This window comes from Anneissia japonica, unplaced genomic scaffold (assembly GCF_011630105.1).
Source record: "Anneissia japonica isolate Jap-2015-1 unplaced genomic scaffold, ASM1163010v1 scaffold287577_len299045_cov155, whole genome shotgun sequence".
NCBI classification, from domain to species: domain Eukaryota; kingdom Metazoa; phylum Echinodermata; class Crinoidea; order Comatulida; family Comatulidae; genus Anneissia; species Anneissia japonica.
This window is the reverse complement of record NW_022686369.1, coordinates 266161-283474: the sequence shown is the minus strand read 5'-3', so window position 1 is coordinate 283474 and position 17314 is coordinate 266161. Positions and strand designations below refer to the sequence as shown.

At 38.0% G+C, this 17314-nt stretch overlaps 2 protein-coding genes across 2 annotated transcripts in view; both read right to left on the bottom strand.

The window, feature by feature from the left end:
* Nucleotides 1-4030: 4030 nt before the first annotated feature.
* Nucleotides 4031-16478, bottom strand: LOC117116965. Its single transcript, XM_033261135.1, has 5 exons — nucleotides 16160-16478; nucleotides 13113-13208; nucleotides 12225-12404; nucleotides 10481-10634; nucleotides 4031-7465 (listed from the first exon to the last, which is right to left on the bottom strand). Exons 1-5 carry the CDS (start codon nucleotides 16196-16198, stop codon nucleotides 5676-5678), a joined length of 2259 nt encoding a protein of 752 aa, XP_033117026.1. The 5' UTR covers nucleotides 16199-16478; the 3' UTR covers nucleotides 4031-5675.
* The window catches only part of LOC117116977 (complement C1q and tumor necrosis factor-related protein 9-like), a 17565-nt gene continuing 16482 nt past the window's right edge, over nucleotides 16232-17314 (bottom strand). Inside the window, exon 3 of the mRNA XM_033261144.1 lies at nucleotides 16232-16344. Coding sequence (XP_033117035.1) covers nucleotides 16316-16344 — 29 coding nt within the window. The 3' untranslated portion in view covers nucleotides 16232-16315. The remainder of the gene's footprint in view (nucleotides 16345-17314) is intronic.

The following is a 17314-nucleotide window of genomic DNA, read 5'->3' as shown; positions in this document are numbered from 1 at the left end:
TTGTTTGGCAGAGAGTACACCTTTAATATTGATCAAATTCGAAATCGCAGCATGGCCATGAAACCACTAAAATTCAGAACCGACGTGTTTTTTTGTTTTTGTTTTTTTGTTTTTAGTTTGCTTGCTTATTAGGTTCTTTGAAACCTGCTTTCCATAAAAATTGCTACAAGCTGTCGCCAACAGCTTTGGTGGTGCTGATTGGTCAGTTCAATCAGGGAGCGTTCCAGATTGCGTCGTAGACAGCTACTCAGTGCAAGGATTGCAGTGAAAACGCGACTATGGAAACCAGGCTTAAAGGCCTGTTTACACTTCAACGATAAAAATGCTAAAAAGCGATTGTTCATATAGAAAACAAAAGAAATAAGAGAAGTTTTTACACTAGGACGAATCTATAACGATTTATCGTGTATGCAATAACAAATTATTTTAACAAATCAAATCAGATGACGTCATAATCATGGATAAACGATAAAATCGTTGCTACTACAACGATATTAATGTTTTTCCATGATTATGACGTCATCTGATTTGATTTGTCAAAATATGTTGTCATCGCATAACTGATCAAATGTTATCGAATCGTTCTAGTATAAAAACTTATTTCTTTTATTTTCTATATGAATTATTGCTTTTTAGCTTTTTTATCGTTATCGTTGAAGTATAAACAGACCTTAAGTATGTCACACACACCTATTCCCACACGCATTTACCAAGTCCATTACAATGTTATCTATGCTGCATTGCTGTGGCACATAGGAGCCAAAAACGATTGGTTTTCAATCTGTCTCTCACTGGAAGTCTACCAATTATGTAAAAACACAGAAAGTAAACGACAACACAACAGAAATTGCTATTAACAAGCAAAATACATATATTTGTCATCATAATTGATCACAAAGGAACTAATTAAAAGCTGCTACTATCTACTCTAATAATACTTTATATTTTTTTCTAATTTAAACATCATCTTCATAAAAGGAATAAGAATTCCATGAACTTCAACAATACAAAGAACTTTTGTATATTATATATATATATATATATATTCTTACAGCATGTGTACCATAAATTTTAAAAACCCCTTAAAAAGCAGGAGAGGGTTTCAGTATGGAGGGGCGGTAAGTAAACTTATTACTCATGCCTCGCATGTCAGTCAGTGCAAGAGACTTAATGCAAATATAATGAAGTAGTAACATTCCAAAGGGGTTGGCAGAGTGTGTACCAGTGTATATCATGTGAATGTCCAGGGTAATTATACCAATATTTTTTATATTTTTTTTCTCATTTGCTTTTGTTAGAGGTGCAGTGTATAGGGGCAATTACAAATTACCATTACTAATAGTGCACAATCATAGACAGTGCAATAGTCAACTCTTGCACAAAAGGCAGCTCCCTTTGTAGAAATATACCCTATGAGGGCGCTGTTTTAAATGATAATGTATTATGAGTTGTATGAGATGACACCACTAATATACTAGATCATAGCCTCTTAGTTGTGTTACACCTATCAACCGGAACTGCCAAAAACCACAAAAGTACAACAGTTAGAAATTGCTATTAACAAGCAAAATACATATATTTGTCATCATAATTGATCACAAAGGAACTAATTAAAAGCTGCTACTATCTACTCTAATAATACTTTATATTTTTTTCTAATTTAAACATCATCTTCATAAAAGGAATAAGAATTCCATGAACTTCAACAATACAAAGAACTTTTGTATATTATATATATATATATATATTCTTACAGCATGTGTACCATAAATTTTAAAAACCCCTTAAAAAGCAGGAGAGGGTTTCAGTATGGAGGGGCGGTAAGTAAACTTATTACTTATGCCTCGCATGTCAGTCAGTGCAAGAGACTTAATGCAAATATAATGAAGTAGTAACAAAGGGGTTGGCAGTGTGTGTGCCAGTGTACATCATGTGAATGTCCAGGGTAATTATACCAATATTTTTTATATTTTTCCTCATTTACTTTTGTTAGAGGTGCAGTGGGCAATGTGCACATGCAATATACCATTACAAATTACCATGTGCACAATCATAGACAGTGCAGTAGTCAACCCTTGCAAAATACCACTCAATAAGGCAGCTCCCTTTGCAGAAATATACCATATGAGGGCGCTGTTTTAAATGATAATGTATTATGAGTTGTATGAGATGACAACCACCAAAATATTAGATCATAGCCTCTTAGTTGTGTTACACCTAGCAACCGGAACTGCCAACAGTTCATTTCATTATGTACATTAAACAGATTATTTGAATGAAAATTGTAACTTCAAATGACAATGTACTGTACTATAATATACTGTACTGAAATTCCAATAAAACTTTTACCAAACATTTTACATTCATTAAATCACTATAATGATAAACCTATTTTCACAATTATATAATTACTGTATGAGCTATAACAATTTTTTGGCATAATAAAATGAATTTATATTTGTTATTCTTTTAAAATCAATGGTTGAAATCTACATTTCAGATGGAATACCTTCTATTCGTACAACAGGCTAATCCATAAAGGATATATATCGCATACACTGCTACTAAGGAGTTTTTGATTGTGACGTAAACCTACAATGAATTTACTCATCCGTGACTGCCGTGTGTTCTCTGAACAACAGAGATCCAACCTAATTATGTCCTGGGGCGGATTACTATAAGCAGTATTTAGATAGTCTTGTTAGCCGGCTATATTCGTGATGTCACTATTGGTCTATCAGTTAGCCGTCTTAAATTTTAAAGCCTACTCGGAGGAGGCTTAATACTGTTTTAAATAATTGTCATCATAGCGTTCTGCTGATTAATTCAACAGTGCAATGGCAAGACATAGGCCTAGATCGTCGAACTCGGAGAATCGTACGACAAATATTCCGCACGCTTCTCAGCGTCTGTAACATAGGTCTAAGTTTATTTACGTTCATTTGGATACATTTGCCTGTGTCGAGCACACATTACGTCGCTCTCAATCTTACGTTGCCATGGAGTGCTTGTTTGCATTTCAGTACTTAAAGTGGTCTTAGGGAAGACCGTTTTATAGCAATGGTCTTAGAGGAATGATTTTAGTAAGACCGCCTAAATGATAAAGCCGTCTTTATGTCCTGGAATTCAGATAACCTAGTCTTCGCATATGAACATGTGCTTTTTGAGACATAATCACGTTTTAGATCCTACCTACTGTCATGCAATCAAAAACTCCCTAATATAAATCACCTTCCACAGACACAGTAAACACATGCGTTAACGCATGTCTCAAAACGTGTTGTGAACACAGATGCATGTATCAAGGTACACATATTTAATATTGCAAATTATGTTTGAAAAAAAAACATGATTTAAATTATCTGAATGAATTCACAAGTAATAATTAAAAGTTAAAATTCATAGAATTAAAGAAATTAAAAAAAAATATACATTTTTTTTTACTATAATAGTTTGTAGTCCAAATTACGATATATGCAGGCTAAGGCCCTGTTCAGATAATCAAATTTTATTTGACAAAAACATGTGACATGCCTAAATATGGTCATGATGACATCACATCATGACCATATATAGGCACATCATGACTATATATGGGCATACAATACAAAGGGTTTTTTTATCAAAGCAAATTTCAGTGTTTATTTGAGAAAATCATGTGACATGCCGAAATATGTTCATGATGACATCACATCACGACCATATATAGACACATCATGACTATATATGGATATCCAACAGTTTTTTGTCAAAGAAAATTTGATTGTGTGGACAGAGGTTAATAGAAGAAAGATTAAGCTATGATATGTTGAGCCGACTAGTGGGCTTCATATCTTCAGCCAAGAGCACCATCTACCTTCATGATCAAGAAGAACAGCCGGATGCTTTAAGTACAGTAGTTTGACCAGGGGATGTTGTCATCTTCGACAGAGGGGTGATGCTCAATTGACACAAGGACATTACTGATAAGGATTGCCATAAGTACTACCATAAGGATTGCCGTATGCACTTCCAGGCACTCCTCCTGTTGAATAAACAGATATTCATGAATATATCCTAGAAGGTTGGCTGATATCTAGGTGCCCTAACCATAAAGAAACAATCTGATGATTTATGAGGGTTAAAGGTTAAGAAAAAAGACTCTGTGGATGCTACATCTCCACTATACTTGCGATCATACACCGCATTTGATTTTTTAAATCTGACCCAACATTGTCAAGTCTGACCTGAATCCACACTATCACATTCCATGTCACAAATATCTACGATAGGCCGATATATGGGTACGACATAATCATGATAAAAAAAGTTTGAGATATGACATTTCATGTCCATATATGGGCAATTCAAACAAATTGGTCACATGAAACTTGATAGTATCAATAAGCCTCAAAATTGTATTTCGACAGATTCAATTCTTAAGCAACAATTCATCTTTTTGCTGACATCACCAACAGTAATAAATAGCTCAGTGTATGTCACAAAAACATGCTTAACATTCAACAAACAATTTTTGCAGTATCTCTTTTAAACATTATAAAGTCTAATTAGATAAGTTTTTTAAAATTAAATAATAAGTACAACTTTTACAAAATAACAAGGACGTAGGCCTTTAGGTGGTGTCCATTCAAACATCCTACTAATCGAGTTCTATTTGTAATGTAGCACCATACAAATGACTGGTTAAAAGCAACATTATGCCTTGCAATTACTACAAGCTACACCTAGGCATAGATTAAAATGTTACAAATAGCATGACAGGACCTTGACAGGTAAAAGTGAACGCAAGCAACTAACTCGTAAGTCGCAGCATCATTGTACTTAATCAACCTTTTTCGCCATACACCACCCCTTGGACATTGTTGTTAAGGTTCCACAAAATAATAGCATAGATGTATGAAAGCATGTGCATTTGTGGAACAGCGCGTGTTTATTGGACACGTCTTCCTGGCACTGTTGTGATTGGTACGGGCATGGTCAGTGACCACTCTATCCGCCCATGATACATGCAGTAGTTGCTACGATGGGTGCCCGGGCAGAATGCACTGGATTGACTAGAGCCTGATGTGTACCCTGGGCCTCCCGTTTTGAGTACCTATTCAAGACTAAACATAAAGCTTCGTTTCCATGAAATCACTACAAGCTATCGTTGATAGTTGTAGGTGTCGCTGAATGGTTGGTCTTATTAGAGACAGCTACGCAGTGTATCGATTGCAGCAAAAACACTGTAACAAAAATGTAGTAATTTTATGGAAACCACGCTCTAGATAGTAGGGTCTGCAACGCATGCAACTCTTAAACCTATACGAAAGGCAGATGCAGCGAGCATCACATTAGCTACTGTAACTTTCTCTGTAGGCCGAAAATGTAAGCCTGCAGGACTGTATTCTTCAGCTGAAATATGTGGAAGGAAAATCATAACATTCACAGCTTACCGTATTCTATGGAATTGAAGTTGAAGTTGTTTCGATGAAGCTGACCTTTTGTACAGGTGGACCCTGTGCAGAATGTATTACAAACGCATCTTTAAGTGCTTTCATAACCATTTAGTTCCGTTCCTTTACTATGAGGGAAGTGGTATAACAAATTAATAGGCATTACCCCCACCCCACCCCTCATAAAAAAGATTAGGAATGAAAACAAACTAAATATTTCTGTGGGTCCGAGTGGACCACTCAGAAAAGGTCTAGGCCATTCTTTCTGGTCAGATCTAAGATCTGCTGAGCTTCCCGGTCCAATACCTTTCCCACTGCTTCTGCCGCGAGCCATAGCATATTCGGCCTCTCAATCCGCTCACCCGTGGACCGATAATGAGGCCCATCAGACTCAATAAGTAGCCGTCTGTCGTTTAGTGCACCTATGTGCTTGCACGCTTCTTTCTGCTTCCTGTTGAATCCAACAACACTCATAGAAAAGCCAAAGTACGTCCCCGGGAAGTACTTTTGATACTCGTCCACAACTTCTATTGTGGATGTGAAACAATGCAGAAGTAGTCGTTGGTCTGCAGGTATGCGTGCTAGACGAAGGATATAAAGTGCACGCAAGTAGCACTCTTCGGCTGTAACATCGTCATGCATACCCCGAATGTGCAGGCAGAGGACGCGGTGCAGCTGTGGGGAGTAACACTGACTTAGCACTCTCATCAACAAGTGGTCTTGTTGAGGCCAGTCTGATGGGGGCATACTGTGATCCAAACCTATTGGGCCAAGGACTTTGAATTGGGGAAATTCTGTCAATTCAATCAACCTTGAAAACTGAAGGTGTGACACATCCTGTGCCGGATTAATTCCAACCCCTATTTCGTAACCATCCTCTCGAAGACGGCATACCTCGTTGTAAATGGAGTAGTTCGGAGGGTCGCTGAAGATAGCTATACCTCCCACAACTCTAACACGACGCGATTCTAGCTGGAAATTCTCTGCCTCTCTCATATCATTCAAACACTCTCCAAGGCTCAACCTGAGGTCCTGACGCAGACGGTTGAGGTTGAAATGAGAATCGTACGCATTTGTTGCCACCCTTAGCAAGGCTCCCAGATTCGTGGGCTCCTGGCGAGGAGGCAACTGCGCTGCAGTTGGTTTTAACTGCTGTACTGACTGCTGCCCATTCTTGAGCTGCAGAGGCGCTTCCAGCATAGCTGGGTGATTTTGCACAGCTCCCAGGTTTGTGGGTTCCTGCCGAGGATACGATTGAGTTGCAGTTTGTTGCAATTGCTGTGCCGACTTTCGCTTCCTCCTCTTCTTTTTTTTTGACTTGGGTGGCTCTACTGATAATGACGTACCTGGATGCCTTCTTTTCTTTTGATCTTGAGACAACACTGGCACAGCTAACTCTGCTCGATCAACAATCCTATTGAGAATCCGTCTATCAATGCGGTGTGCTATGGCAACGAAACAACGCCAATGTATGAGAGCCGCCGGGTGACTAATGGGGTTCACTGAAAAACCACCCGTTGGTATGCCACCAATAACTTCACGCAGCTTATGCATGGCACTGAGAGTCCTAACATCGATCGACCACACTACTCCTTGTTCACCGGTTGCCTTCTCCCGATTTAAACGACTGACCACATCAAAAGGCGTAGCTGTCTCGCCTACCATTTCCTTTGCAATGCCCTCCAATACTTTCAATTGAATCAAAGCTCGCCGTGTGGTGGGACGAGACTTAGTTTTAAAGCAAACTGGGGCGTGTTTAGACATCATATGCACCCTCATATTTTTAACAGTACCAAGGTCACACCCTGGATACAGGCAAGGATTTCTTGATAACTGAGGTAACTCCTCCTCTTCATCAGACGGACTTGACGAAATGGGGGAGTCGATGAAGGGAACAGCCTCTGGAGCTGACCAAACATCCACTATCTCCAGTTCCTCCTTCTCTGCAGAAAGAGGAACCCATTTCCCATCTACCAGCTTTTCTCTCAACCGGATATCCGTACGTACTTGCACTTCACACAAGTCCATATCTGCAAAACAAAAACAGACCAATTTCAAATGACAGGTACCCTATGAGGGTACATGGCACCAGATGACACTGGTACAAGCACCTTGTCCAAGACTCGTAACAGTCAGTGGCATATCTAAGGGTCGCACACACCCTCCAAAAAAAAAAAAAAGTATGCACCCCCCGGTCTACCCATTGAATATCTTTGAAAAATAAAAATAAAAATCACTGTATCACCTTATTTTGCCAGATAGTGCCTCCAACATCAAGCTTTCGCACTTATCTTCGCTTCCCTACCTTCGCTTCCCCATCTCTCTTCCCCACCACTTCCCTCAATTCCTCTAGATATGCCACGTGAAAGTAACAATAAAATGTCCCTAGTGTAGAGTCATCGACAGTCTGATTGTGAACTAAAAATTAACATATTCAAACAACCAATTTGGAAAATGACTGTTTTCGTGCAGGTCCAAGGATTGTTTTTTAATCAACAAAATTTAGAATTGCTATTTTCGGAATCCTCCTAAATCAAACTATATATCTAATTTTATCAATACAGTACTGTCAATATACAGTAAAACCCCTATTCCCAAGTCGCCCGTAAGTCGCTGGAGCCTCTCGGAAATAGGGACGGCCTGATGCACTCCAGCAAGTATAATCTAAAGAAAATTAACCCATCTCCAGAAAATTCATACATTTGCATACTACAGTACTTTATCTTCAATTGTCTCATGGAAGTCAGTGCCGATGGTATCACCGTGCAAAGCAAAATAGAATTAAATATGCCATAAAAACATACTTAACCAGATCTCCCGAAAGAGATTTCTTCCAACTTGGGACGCTGCCTTTGGGATTGAAAAGTATCCTCTTAAGAGTGGTTTGCCGTAGTATTAAAAAATACATTACCTCACTTCACAGCCAAAAAAGTGTTTCCTTAATAAGGGTGTCCCAAACGAGGGTACTACTGTATTTATTCTTCTAAAATTATTAGTCAAACCAAGAACATTATTATTATTATTATTATTATTATTAATATTATCACAAATTTTTTTATGAACTGTTGCATCAGATAGTATTTCTTCAGTGTGAAATACACCAATGCTAACCCGTAAGTCTGAAGGCTAAATTTCAGTGGGGTCCTTCTGGCGGTGCAATAGGGAGCTTTCGATTTGTGTGACGGTGTGTCCGTCCTACCTGGCGTCCTACGTTCTCTGCATACGTAGATTTGGCCAAATTGCGTTCCAGAACCTACTTGACGAGGTAATCTTAACGTTCTCGCATGTGCAGATGACTTTTAGTGACGTTATTACATCCTACCGTCGTCGTGCAATCGAAAACTCCCTAATAATGCGAGTAGAACACCAGAAGACAATACCCCATTCTTTTCACAAGAGTACTAGTTAGCTATGTTCTTAAATACGTTTGTGGACCATATTGCACACAAAATAAACAATGCATACTTGAAACCAGTTTAGCCAACTGAGCTAGACTGTTCATTTGGTGTGATATGATCTCACCAGGCTCTACACGTCAGCTATGCAGTACGCCACATGTCCAGAGGAACACAAAACTGCGTAAATAAGCTAACTCGAAATTCTTAGAACTACAAAGAAATTAAGTCTGCATAAATTCTTATCTCTTGTGTTCGTGAATTTTAGAAATTGTCACTTTCCAACAAGTTTCAACAAAATTGCAGCAGAGTCCTCTACTGCTATCAGGGATATTTGATAACAATTTTATGAACACTCTTGATCAGTGATTACACTGACACCCGTTAAAGCCAACTCGGACAGTGTCCTACAACGTGATTTGTTGTTGCGTTGGGTCAGTGGAAGTTGAACATAGACATGATATGCTTCCACCTAGGACAGTCGTGTAGTACGAACAGATAACACTGTCACAAAAGACTGTCAGCGAAGATAATTGCATTGGGCTGCATTGTACAATGCTGTTTGAGTTGGACTTGTTATTATGAGGCTAAGGTCTAGAAAATGAAAACATTTAACTAAAGATTGCTTTCGCTTTATGCCTTCACCTAGCCTAGAAGAGTTCTTTCAACTAGAATATGTATGTTTATTTATCGTTTGAACAACTAGGCCTATGAATTAGTTGTACAGTATCTCTAATTCTACATGTATATTTAAATTCCTTAAATTTCTTGTTGGTATTAACATTGAAACAAGTGATTGTATCTGTGACTTTAATTAAATTCTTGATAATGTTTAAAAAACCAAGTTGATGATTGTAGATGAGAAGCTGGTGACATCTATTGAAAACAGCAAAAATTAAAAGAGCCAAGTGATCAGACTCCAACTGAAACCCAACGATGGCCAGGTTTGAACTAGGGTCTTTAGCGCAAGAAGCAGGAACAATACCTCTCAGCAAACCACTCAGCTGATATGACAATGGTTACAATTTATCCCCAATCGGGAAGGTTAACCCGGTTCAACTTTTTTGATCAGTCGGCGACCAATCAGGGAACCTTCCTGATTTTTTTTGGGGACAGCTACACGGTGTAGCAATTGCAATCGTAACTCTGTAGCGACAACATACATTAGTGATTTTACAAGACCATGCTGAGAGTACAGTATGGCTTAAATAATTTGTCGATTATATATGCTAATATGCGTCTTTTATGGCATTTTATATTGTGTTACTTACTCGTCTGTTCCAAATGCACTTACTTACACGAGTCTCATGCGCTATGTGTTACATTATCTGCAATGAAGGTCTAGCCATAGTATTAGCGCTTAAAATAAAATAGCATAAGAAGAATTCAGTGTCATAATTTTGTAGACATTTATTGTTTTTGTTATTTTTTATTTGTGTTTTATTGTATTATCTACACTCTAACATATATGGTACCACATATTACTAATACACACGATTAGGAAGTTTGAATGGACACTTGGGAACAATGTAAGGTCTAGGGCTAACTAGAACCAAGTTACCAGTAATTGTAGTATTGTCATCCTGATAACTAATTAGGAATCACCAAAAACGGAAGATACTAAATATAGCTTCCAACGTTGGCACTTACCTGATGGGGGATAACCTGGTGTAGGGGATGGATACCCAGGTGCAGTTGCTGAAGGATATCCAGGAGCAGATGGTGGTTGGTAGGCTGGAGGATGGGCTGGTGGATAGCTTGGTGGAGGAGCTTGACCTGTTGGGTATCCAGAGGGGGGGTGATGCTAAAGAAAAGATACGCATATCTTGTAAATTACGCTATTGGTTGGATTTTCATTACAAATAATTTAGTGTGAATGCAACAGCAAAGAGGATGGATTACAAGATGCATCCTTAAGGTGACATTTTCAGGTTTTTTGTGACAAATATTTGCTTATCTTAGCTGCTGCAGCGTTATGAAATACTCTGCCGGGGAGGCCTGGTTTCCATTAAATTGCTACACTGTCGTTACAATGTTTTTCAGTGCAATTGCTGCACTGCATAGCAGTCCCCAACACGAATTGGAAGGTTCCCAATTCAACTGACCATTCAGCATCACCAAAATCTGTCACAATAGTGTGCAGCGATTGTATGGAAACCACGTTTTAGTTTTCATTCCATAATCCAATGACTGGGGTAATGACAATATGAGGCGCATATCAGTTTTATCATAATGCACTTTAAAAGTCTACTCTCATTATTACTGTTATTATTATTATTATTATTATTATCATTATCATTATTATTATTATTATCATCATTATTACTATTTTATTATTATTATTATTATTATTATTATATGGGCATGATGACATGTGTAAATCACAAGTACTTGTCACATTAAACTTAATAATATAAACAGAGCATTATATATCTCTCTCCAATTAACATCTTTAAAACCATTCAAGCATCTTTTTTGGGCTCTCTTCATTTTTGCGTTCACTAAACAAATACTGTAACATTTCAATCTGAATCAGCCAGCAGAAATACAAACATCCTTATAACCAATGACATCAGTAGCATATCTACAGTAGGAGTACTGAAATGATGGAGGGAGTTGGCAGTGGTACTGACATAGGAGAGGGGGGGGGGGCTGATTGCTGGGTACATACAACTGGCAGATTAAGGTAATATGAGGCGATTTTTAAATACTTTAGCATATTTTTTCTTTGCTCAGCAACTCTCCTACCACCAAGGTGGGAGCAACTTGGGTGGAGGGGACAACCTTGGGGGGTGTGATCTCTCTGAGGGGAGTGCATCTCACCAAGCCTCCTGTAGATACACTACTGAATGAGATCTTTATTAAGTAGAAATGATGTCCAGATTATCAAATTTCATATAACAAAAAATGCGAAAATATGGTAATAGTGATATAGAACATAGGCAAGTCATGACTATATATAGACACATCATGACCATATATAGGCACGTCATGATTATATATAGGCACATCATGACCATATATAGGCATGTCATGACTATGTATGGGCACATCATGACTATATATATAGGCACATCATGACCATATATAGGCATGTCATGACTATGTATGGGCACATCATGGCTATATATAGGCACATCATGACCATATATAGGCACGTCATGACTATGTATGGGCCCATCATGACTATATGTAGGCACATCATGACCATATATCGGCACGTCATGACTATGTATGGGCCCATTATGACTATATATAGGCCCATCATGACTACTGTATATATAGGCACATCATGATCATATATAGGCACGTCATGACTATGTATGGACATTCAGCTGTCTTTTGTCAATAAACATTTGTTAATCTGAATAGAGCTTTACGTTAATTAACTTACATGAACCACGGTTACATGAGGGCTGTGATGGGGAGGAGGACTATGATGATGAGGAGGAGGAGAAGGATGATGATGATGATGAACTACCGGTGGTGGTACATGATGATGGGCCTTGTGGTGAGCCACGTCGGCACGGTGTCCTGCAGCTTCTGCCCGGTGGTGAGCGCCAGCGGCTCGTGCCTAGGAGATAAAAATGCGGAGTAACCGTCAAAAAATACAATCCGTCTACAGTACTTCTTTTAACTTTGCAAAATTTTGTTATACCTTGTTGTTTTCAAAGACTTCAGAGGAAAAAAAAATTAAAAATAAACTTTTATTTTATAATTTAGAAAACTGGTTCTACTATATATTGTTTATGAAACAAGGTATAAAAAAGTTTTGCTTTAAATAATAATTGTTATTGAATTATCCAGAATTTACTCAACTGTTGTATATATTGCAATTAAAAAACGGTCATTTATAGCTCTTTTTCCTGTAACTGAGATATTTAGGGTATGTGAAGATTTTTATTTTTATTTTTTTAGCTCCAAAACCAAAAGTTATCTGTCATTATACTGACTCAGGGGAAATGTTGTGATGCCTCCGAACTTTTTCGGCAGTAGTACAGCAGGCCCAATTGCGAATCCCATATTCTTTACCCAAAAGTGTACTGGGTTTATATTAACAACATGCACATAGGCCATGTTGTAAATAAGCTCTAATCTGTGTACTCCAAAAAACAAACTGTAGTTATGGTTTGTACTGCAACATCTTGCTTGAAATAATGGATTTTTGTTATTATATTATATGTAATTATATTTCACATGGAAAAAAAAAACTTTGAAGGAATTGAGCAAGGAGAAGCCACAAACTAAAGCAAAAAAAAAGGAACATAGCAAAATTCTTTACCTCCAATTTTGCTGCCTTTTGGAAGTTACCATGTATAGCGGCATTCACAGCTTTGTTGTGGAGGCGGTGTTCTTGACGTTCCGCACGGTGTTCTTGCTGTATGACATAAAATTTACAAATTTATCAGCCAAACTATAATGTCAATCTTACATTTTGAATTGTATTACTAATACGTTGGCTACCGATATGTAAACGCCTAAACTTAAAAATTATTCTTCTCACTCATGGCTACACCCCACACTATCTTTTTTTATCAATCTCACAACAATTATCTTCACGTTCCACAAGACAGTCAAATTCTCTCAGGTTATCTGTCCCCAGAGTACTGCATTTTCGTACTGGCGAACAGTCTTTCTCTTTTGCCGCTCGGAAATTAATCAATAACTCTTTTATCTTGAAGCGCCAGTGACAAAAAAATATTTTTTTAACCTCCACTATACAAATTCTCCAACAAATTCTCCAAGGATGTAGTGAGGGTGGGCGAGGCCACCCAACCTTGAAGTTTTCTACCTAGTCTAAAGGTAATTTCATGGCCCTCGACCCACACTTGTTAACCCACTTTCCAATTTCTTAATACACTCTTATTATCTATCACCTACCCACCCTTAAAATGTCTATCACCCACCTTACAAGTAGTTTTCTACAGCTAGATAAGGTCACACAGCAACCCTTGACTCATTTTCAGATAGTCCCTGAATACAAATGCTAGATAAATTGGTTTATTTTCAGCATTGCTAATTTTAGTACAGTATAAGCACCACCAATATTAGCATGGGGTAACTACAGTAGGCTATAGTGAGGTAATATAGTAGGCTAGGTTGAAGTCGCTAATATTCGACCTACATTACTTTTCGACCACTTCAGTTTTCGACCCCCCCATTTCCCGACCTCCAGATTTAATAAACACTGACCCTCGAACAAAAATTGTGTGTAAAAAACAACTTTTTTTCAAATTATGAATTCAAAGTTTTATGAAATATGATATTCCTATGGGAGAATAAGAATATGGTGTCATATTACAATGCAGATTAATTACCTTACAGTGGAAAAATCAAGTTTACATTTAGTATTCGAAAGAAAATTTAATTCTCAAAATGTTGAGATTGAAACATGGCCGCTATCACATGGCTACACTAGCAAATAAGGAAAGAGAGAGGTTACAGTAGGTCACAGAGCAAAGGTTGGGGTTATTATTTGACACGCTATGGTTAATTACTATAAAATTACTGTATATGTTGTTATTTTTGCGTACAGAATTTTTCGCAATTTCCAACTTTCTTGACATTTTCGCGTGTTGGTATTTTCGCGGATGTCATTAAAAAAAAATGTTACATTTTAGGCCTAATGTACTGTACTGTAGTGTAGCTACGATCACGATCTTTTTTGTTGTACGGAAAGCTTAAAAACGATGCGTAGGCTGCCTTTTTTTAAGTTGGCAAAGTTTAGGCACTGTACTAGTAGTAGTAGGGCATAGTATTACTGTCCCAATAGGGCTTAGTAGTTATTTTTGTAGGCCTACTGTACAGTCGTTAAAGAAATTGTTTTTTCCAGGTCTCAAACTACTGTACACCCGCGCTGAACATGCTAAATGCGGCGCGGCGTAATCCACCACGCGCTACAGCTGTGCTACCCAAGATTTCTGACCTATAATTTAGAAAGGCCTAGCTATTATGTAGGGCCTAGCCTACAGTAGGCTAGATAAGGCGCTAATACAGTTTCGCATCCAGCCCTGAAAACGTTACCAAATTATTAATAACTTACAATTTTTTAACACTATAACATGTTCTTTGATGATTTGACTTTCATATAAGCATAATAATATATTATTCCACAATTATGGTTTATAATTAAAGTTAATTAACCAATAATTAGGACGGTACTGTATAACGATAGTAACACTCGATCGCTCAACACAATCAACTCTGCTCCGCCTCACCATAATTGAGGACTGTCGAGGTTTCCAAATATAATTTGTACCCAATTGTAATTTTTGTGACCAATAAATGCGGAAACTTGTAATTTTTTGTTTTTTACAGTAGTACTGACTAGTATGTATTCGTAACTTGTATTGTTTTATATTTCGTAACTTGTATTGTTTTGTAGGTCGTCTCTTTTGTAGTATGTATTTTTCTTGATGAAGATAAAATAAAAGGGAAAAGTAGAATTAATATTTTGAGTGACATTCATACTATTTCCATCCACTGGCCCGCTTAACTCAGCGCCAGGGGTGGAGCCAGGGTTTGCCCAAAGGGGTAGGCGAGGTCCCCAACGAGGGGTCAGATTTCCCAGACGAGATCAAAGTGGGCGTGGTCTAGCTTCGATTAAAAGTGTTCGAAAGTGGTCCTGGGGGGGAGAAGCCCCCGAAAATTTTGACAATTTAGGGGCTTCAAAGGTTAATTTAATCGATTATATAGTCTACTAAAATAATTTTTTTTCTCCCCGATGAACTGTGCTCTTTCTCCCCGACGGGGGGGGGAAGCTCTCCCCGACGGGGGCCCCTGGCAACCCGCTCCCCCCCCCCCCGCGCCACCACGCTTAACTCAGCGCACACCTATGGCAACCACAGTATAATTTTGCCCTGATTCTGGCAACACCGCAAAGTTGATGACGTAATACAAAAAACCGGGTATTAAAATGGTCCACCGCGAACGAAGATGTTAATCGTCTTAATTAATGGTCAATTAACTTAATTAGAAACCATAATTATTGGATAAGTGGATAATTATGCCCTAGGCCTAGTAATACTAATATAGTATTGAATAATTGTAAAGTGTTAAATAATTAGTAATTAATTTTACGGCCGGATGCGAAACCGTATTACTGTCTATACATAGGCCGAGCCTACAGTAAGGGATTAGGCCTAGTCCCTCCTCCTTAAGTCCTAGCCTAGCGTATAGGCCTAGGCCTTCAGCCTAGTGTCCTAGGCATAGGGTAGCTTCTTGCCTTGGGCCCTAGGCCTAAGTAGTAGGTCCTCTAGCTAGGCTGTAGCATGGTGATAGATATGCATTCCATTTGAATAATAATAATCATGAGGAACTTAGGCTTACCCGTAACGCCCTATTCTCTTCTCTACGGTGATGATGCATATTCTAAGTTTTGATTCCTAAATTTAAATTAACGAGGTCCTTCTTTAACATTAGGAGCACGATGAATAAATGCGCCGAAATTGAATTGAACTTTGATGAAAGACACCACACTGCTCATCACGAGACCAAAATGACGATGTTCATAACTAAAAATAGAATCCGGATGACAGGCATGAATAGTATGGCACGCTAAAATGGCAACTCTTTAAATACTGCGTATAAAACATACTCCAAATAAAGTGAGACTAGTCATTGTGAGCCAGTCCACCCCCTATATTTTCAAAATTATAAAACAAAATTTAGAAAAACAGAAAATTATATTCAAATTTATCTCTGTGAATGCCACTTCTGGCTATCCAGAGGTGCCCATAATATTTTTTCTTACCTCAACCCCACTGTAAAAACAGCGTGGAGCATTTAAAAACAAAGCTCCATGCACGCAATGTTGTCCCCCGTTTTTGGTGACACGTTTAAAAAGCTAAAGGTGTTTAGACATAGCTTAATGTATTTAGGATCTTGACGTGTTTAGCATTAGATGTGCTTAGGTATTTGACATCAAGATGTCAAATACCTAAGCACAATTAATAATAAACACGTCAGAAACCCAAAGGCCTGACCTAAATACGTTTAGCTTTTAAACGTGTCACGAAAAAACAATATTAAATTATAAATGTTTATCATAATTATAAATGGTAAAATTTTTGTTTATTATACTTAATTTGATGTTCTTCTTTTGTGACACCCCGACTAGTTCCAACATGAATAATATAAATGTTTGTTAATTAATATTAATACAGTATCCACCGCAATTGTGAAGCGCCTATAGAAGCTACCAATCTGACGGCTTATCATTGAGTAAACTCAAACAATATTAATGTCAATTCTCAATATCTGACGTGTCGTCGAAGTGTCGTAATATCACAATCTCTCGCAATCAGGGCAGGAACACCAAATCCGGTTTTTGGTGGTTACAGTACCGTGTCCAGTACCAGTCAGTATCATGGTAATTTATGATAGTTCGTTCGGTAGGGCTCAAATCATAGAGAAAGACAATAATATTATACCCAGATCCAACCCAGTGGTGGCCCCAGCGGGTGTGGTGGGTGAAGGGGTGGG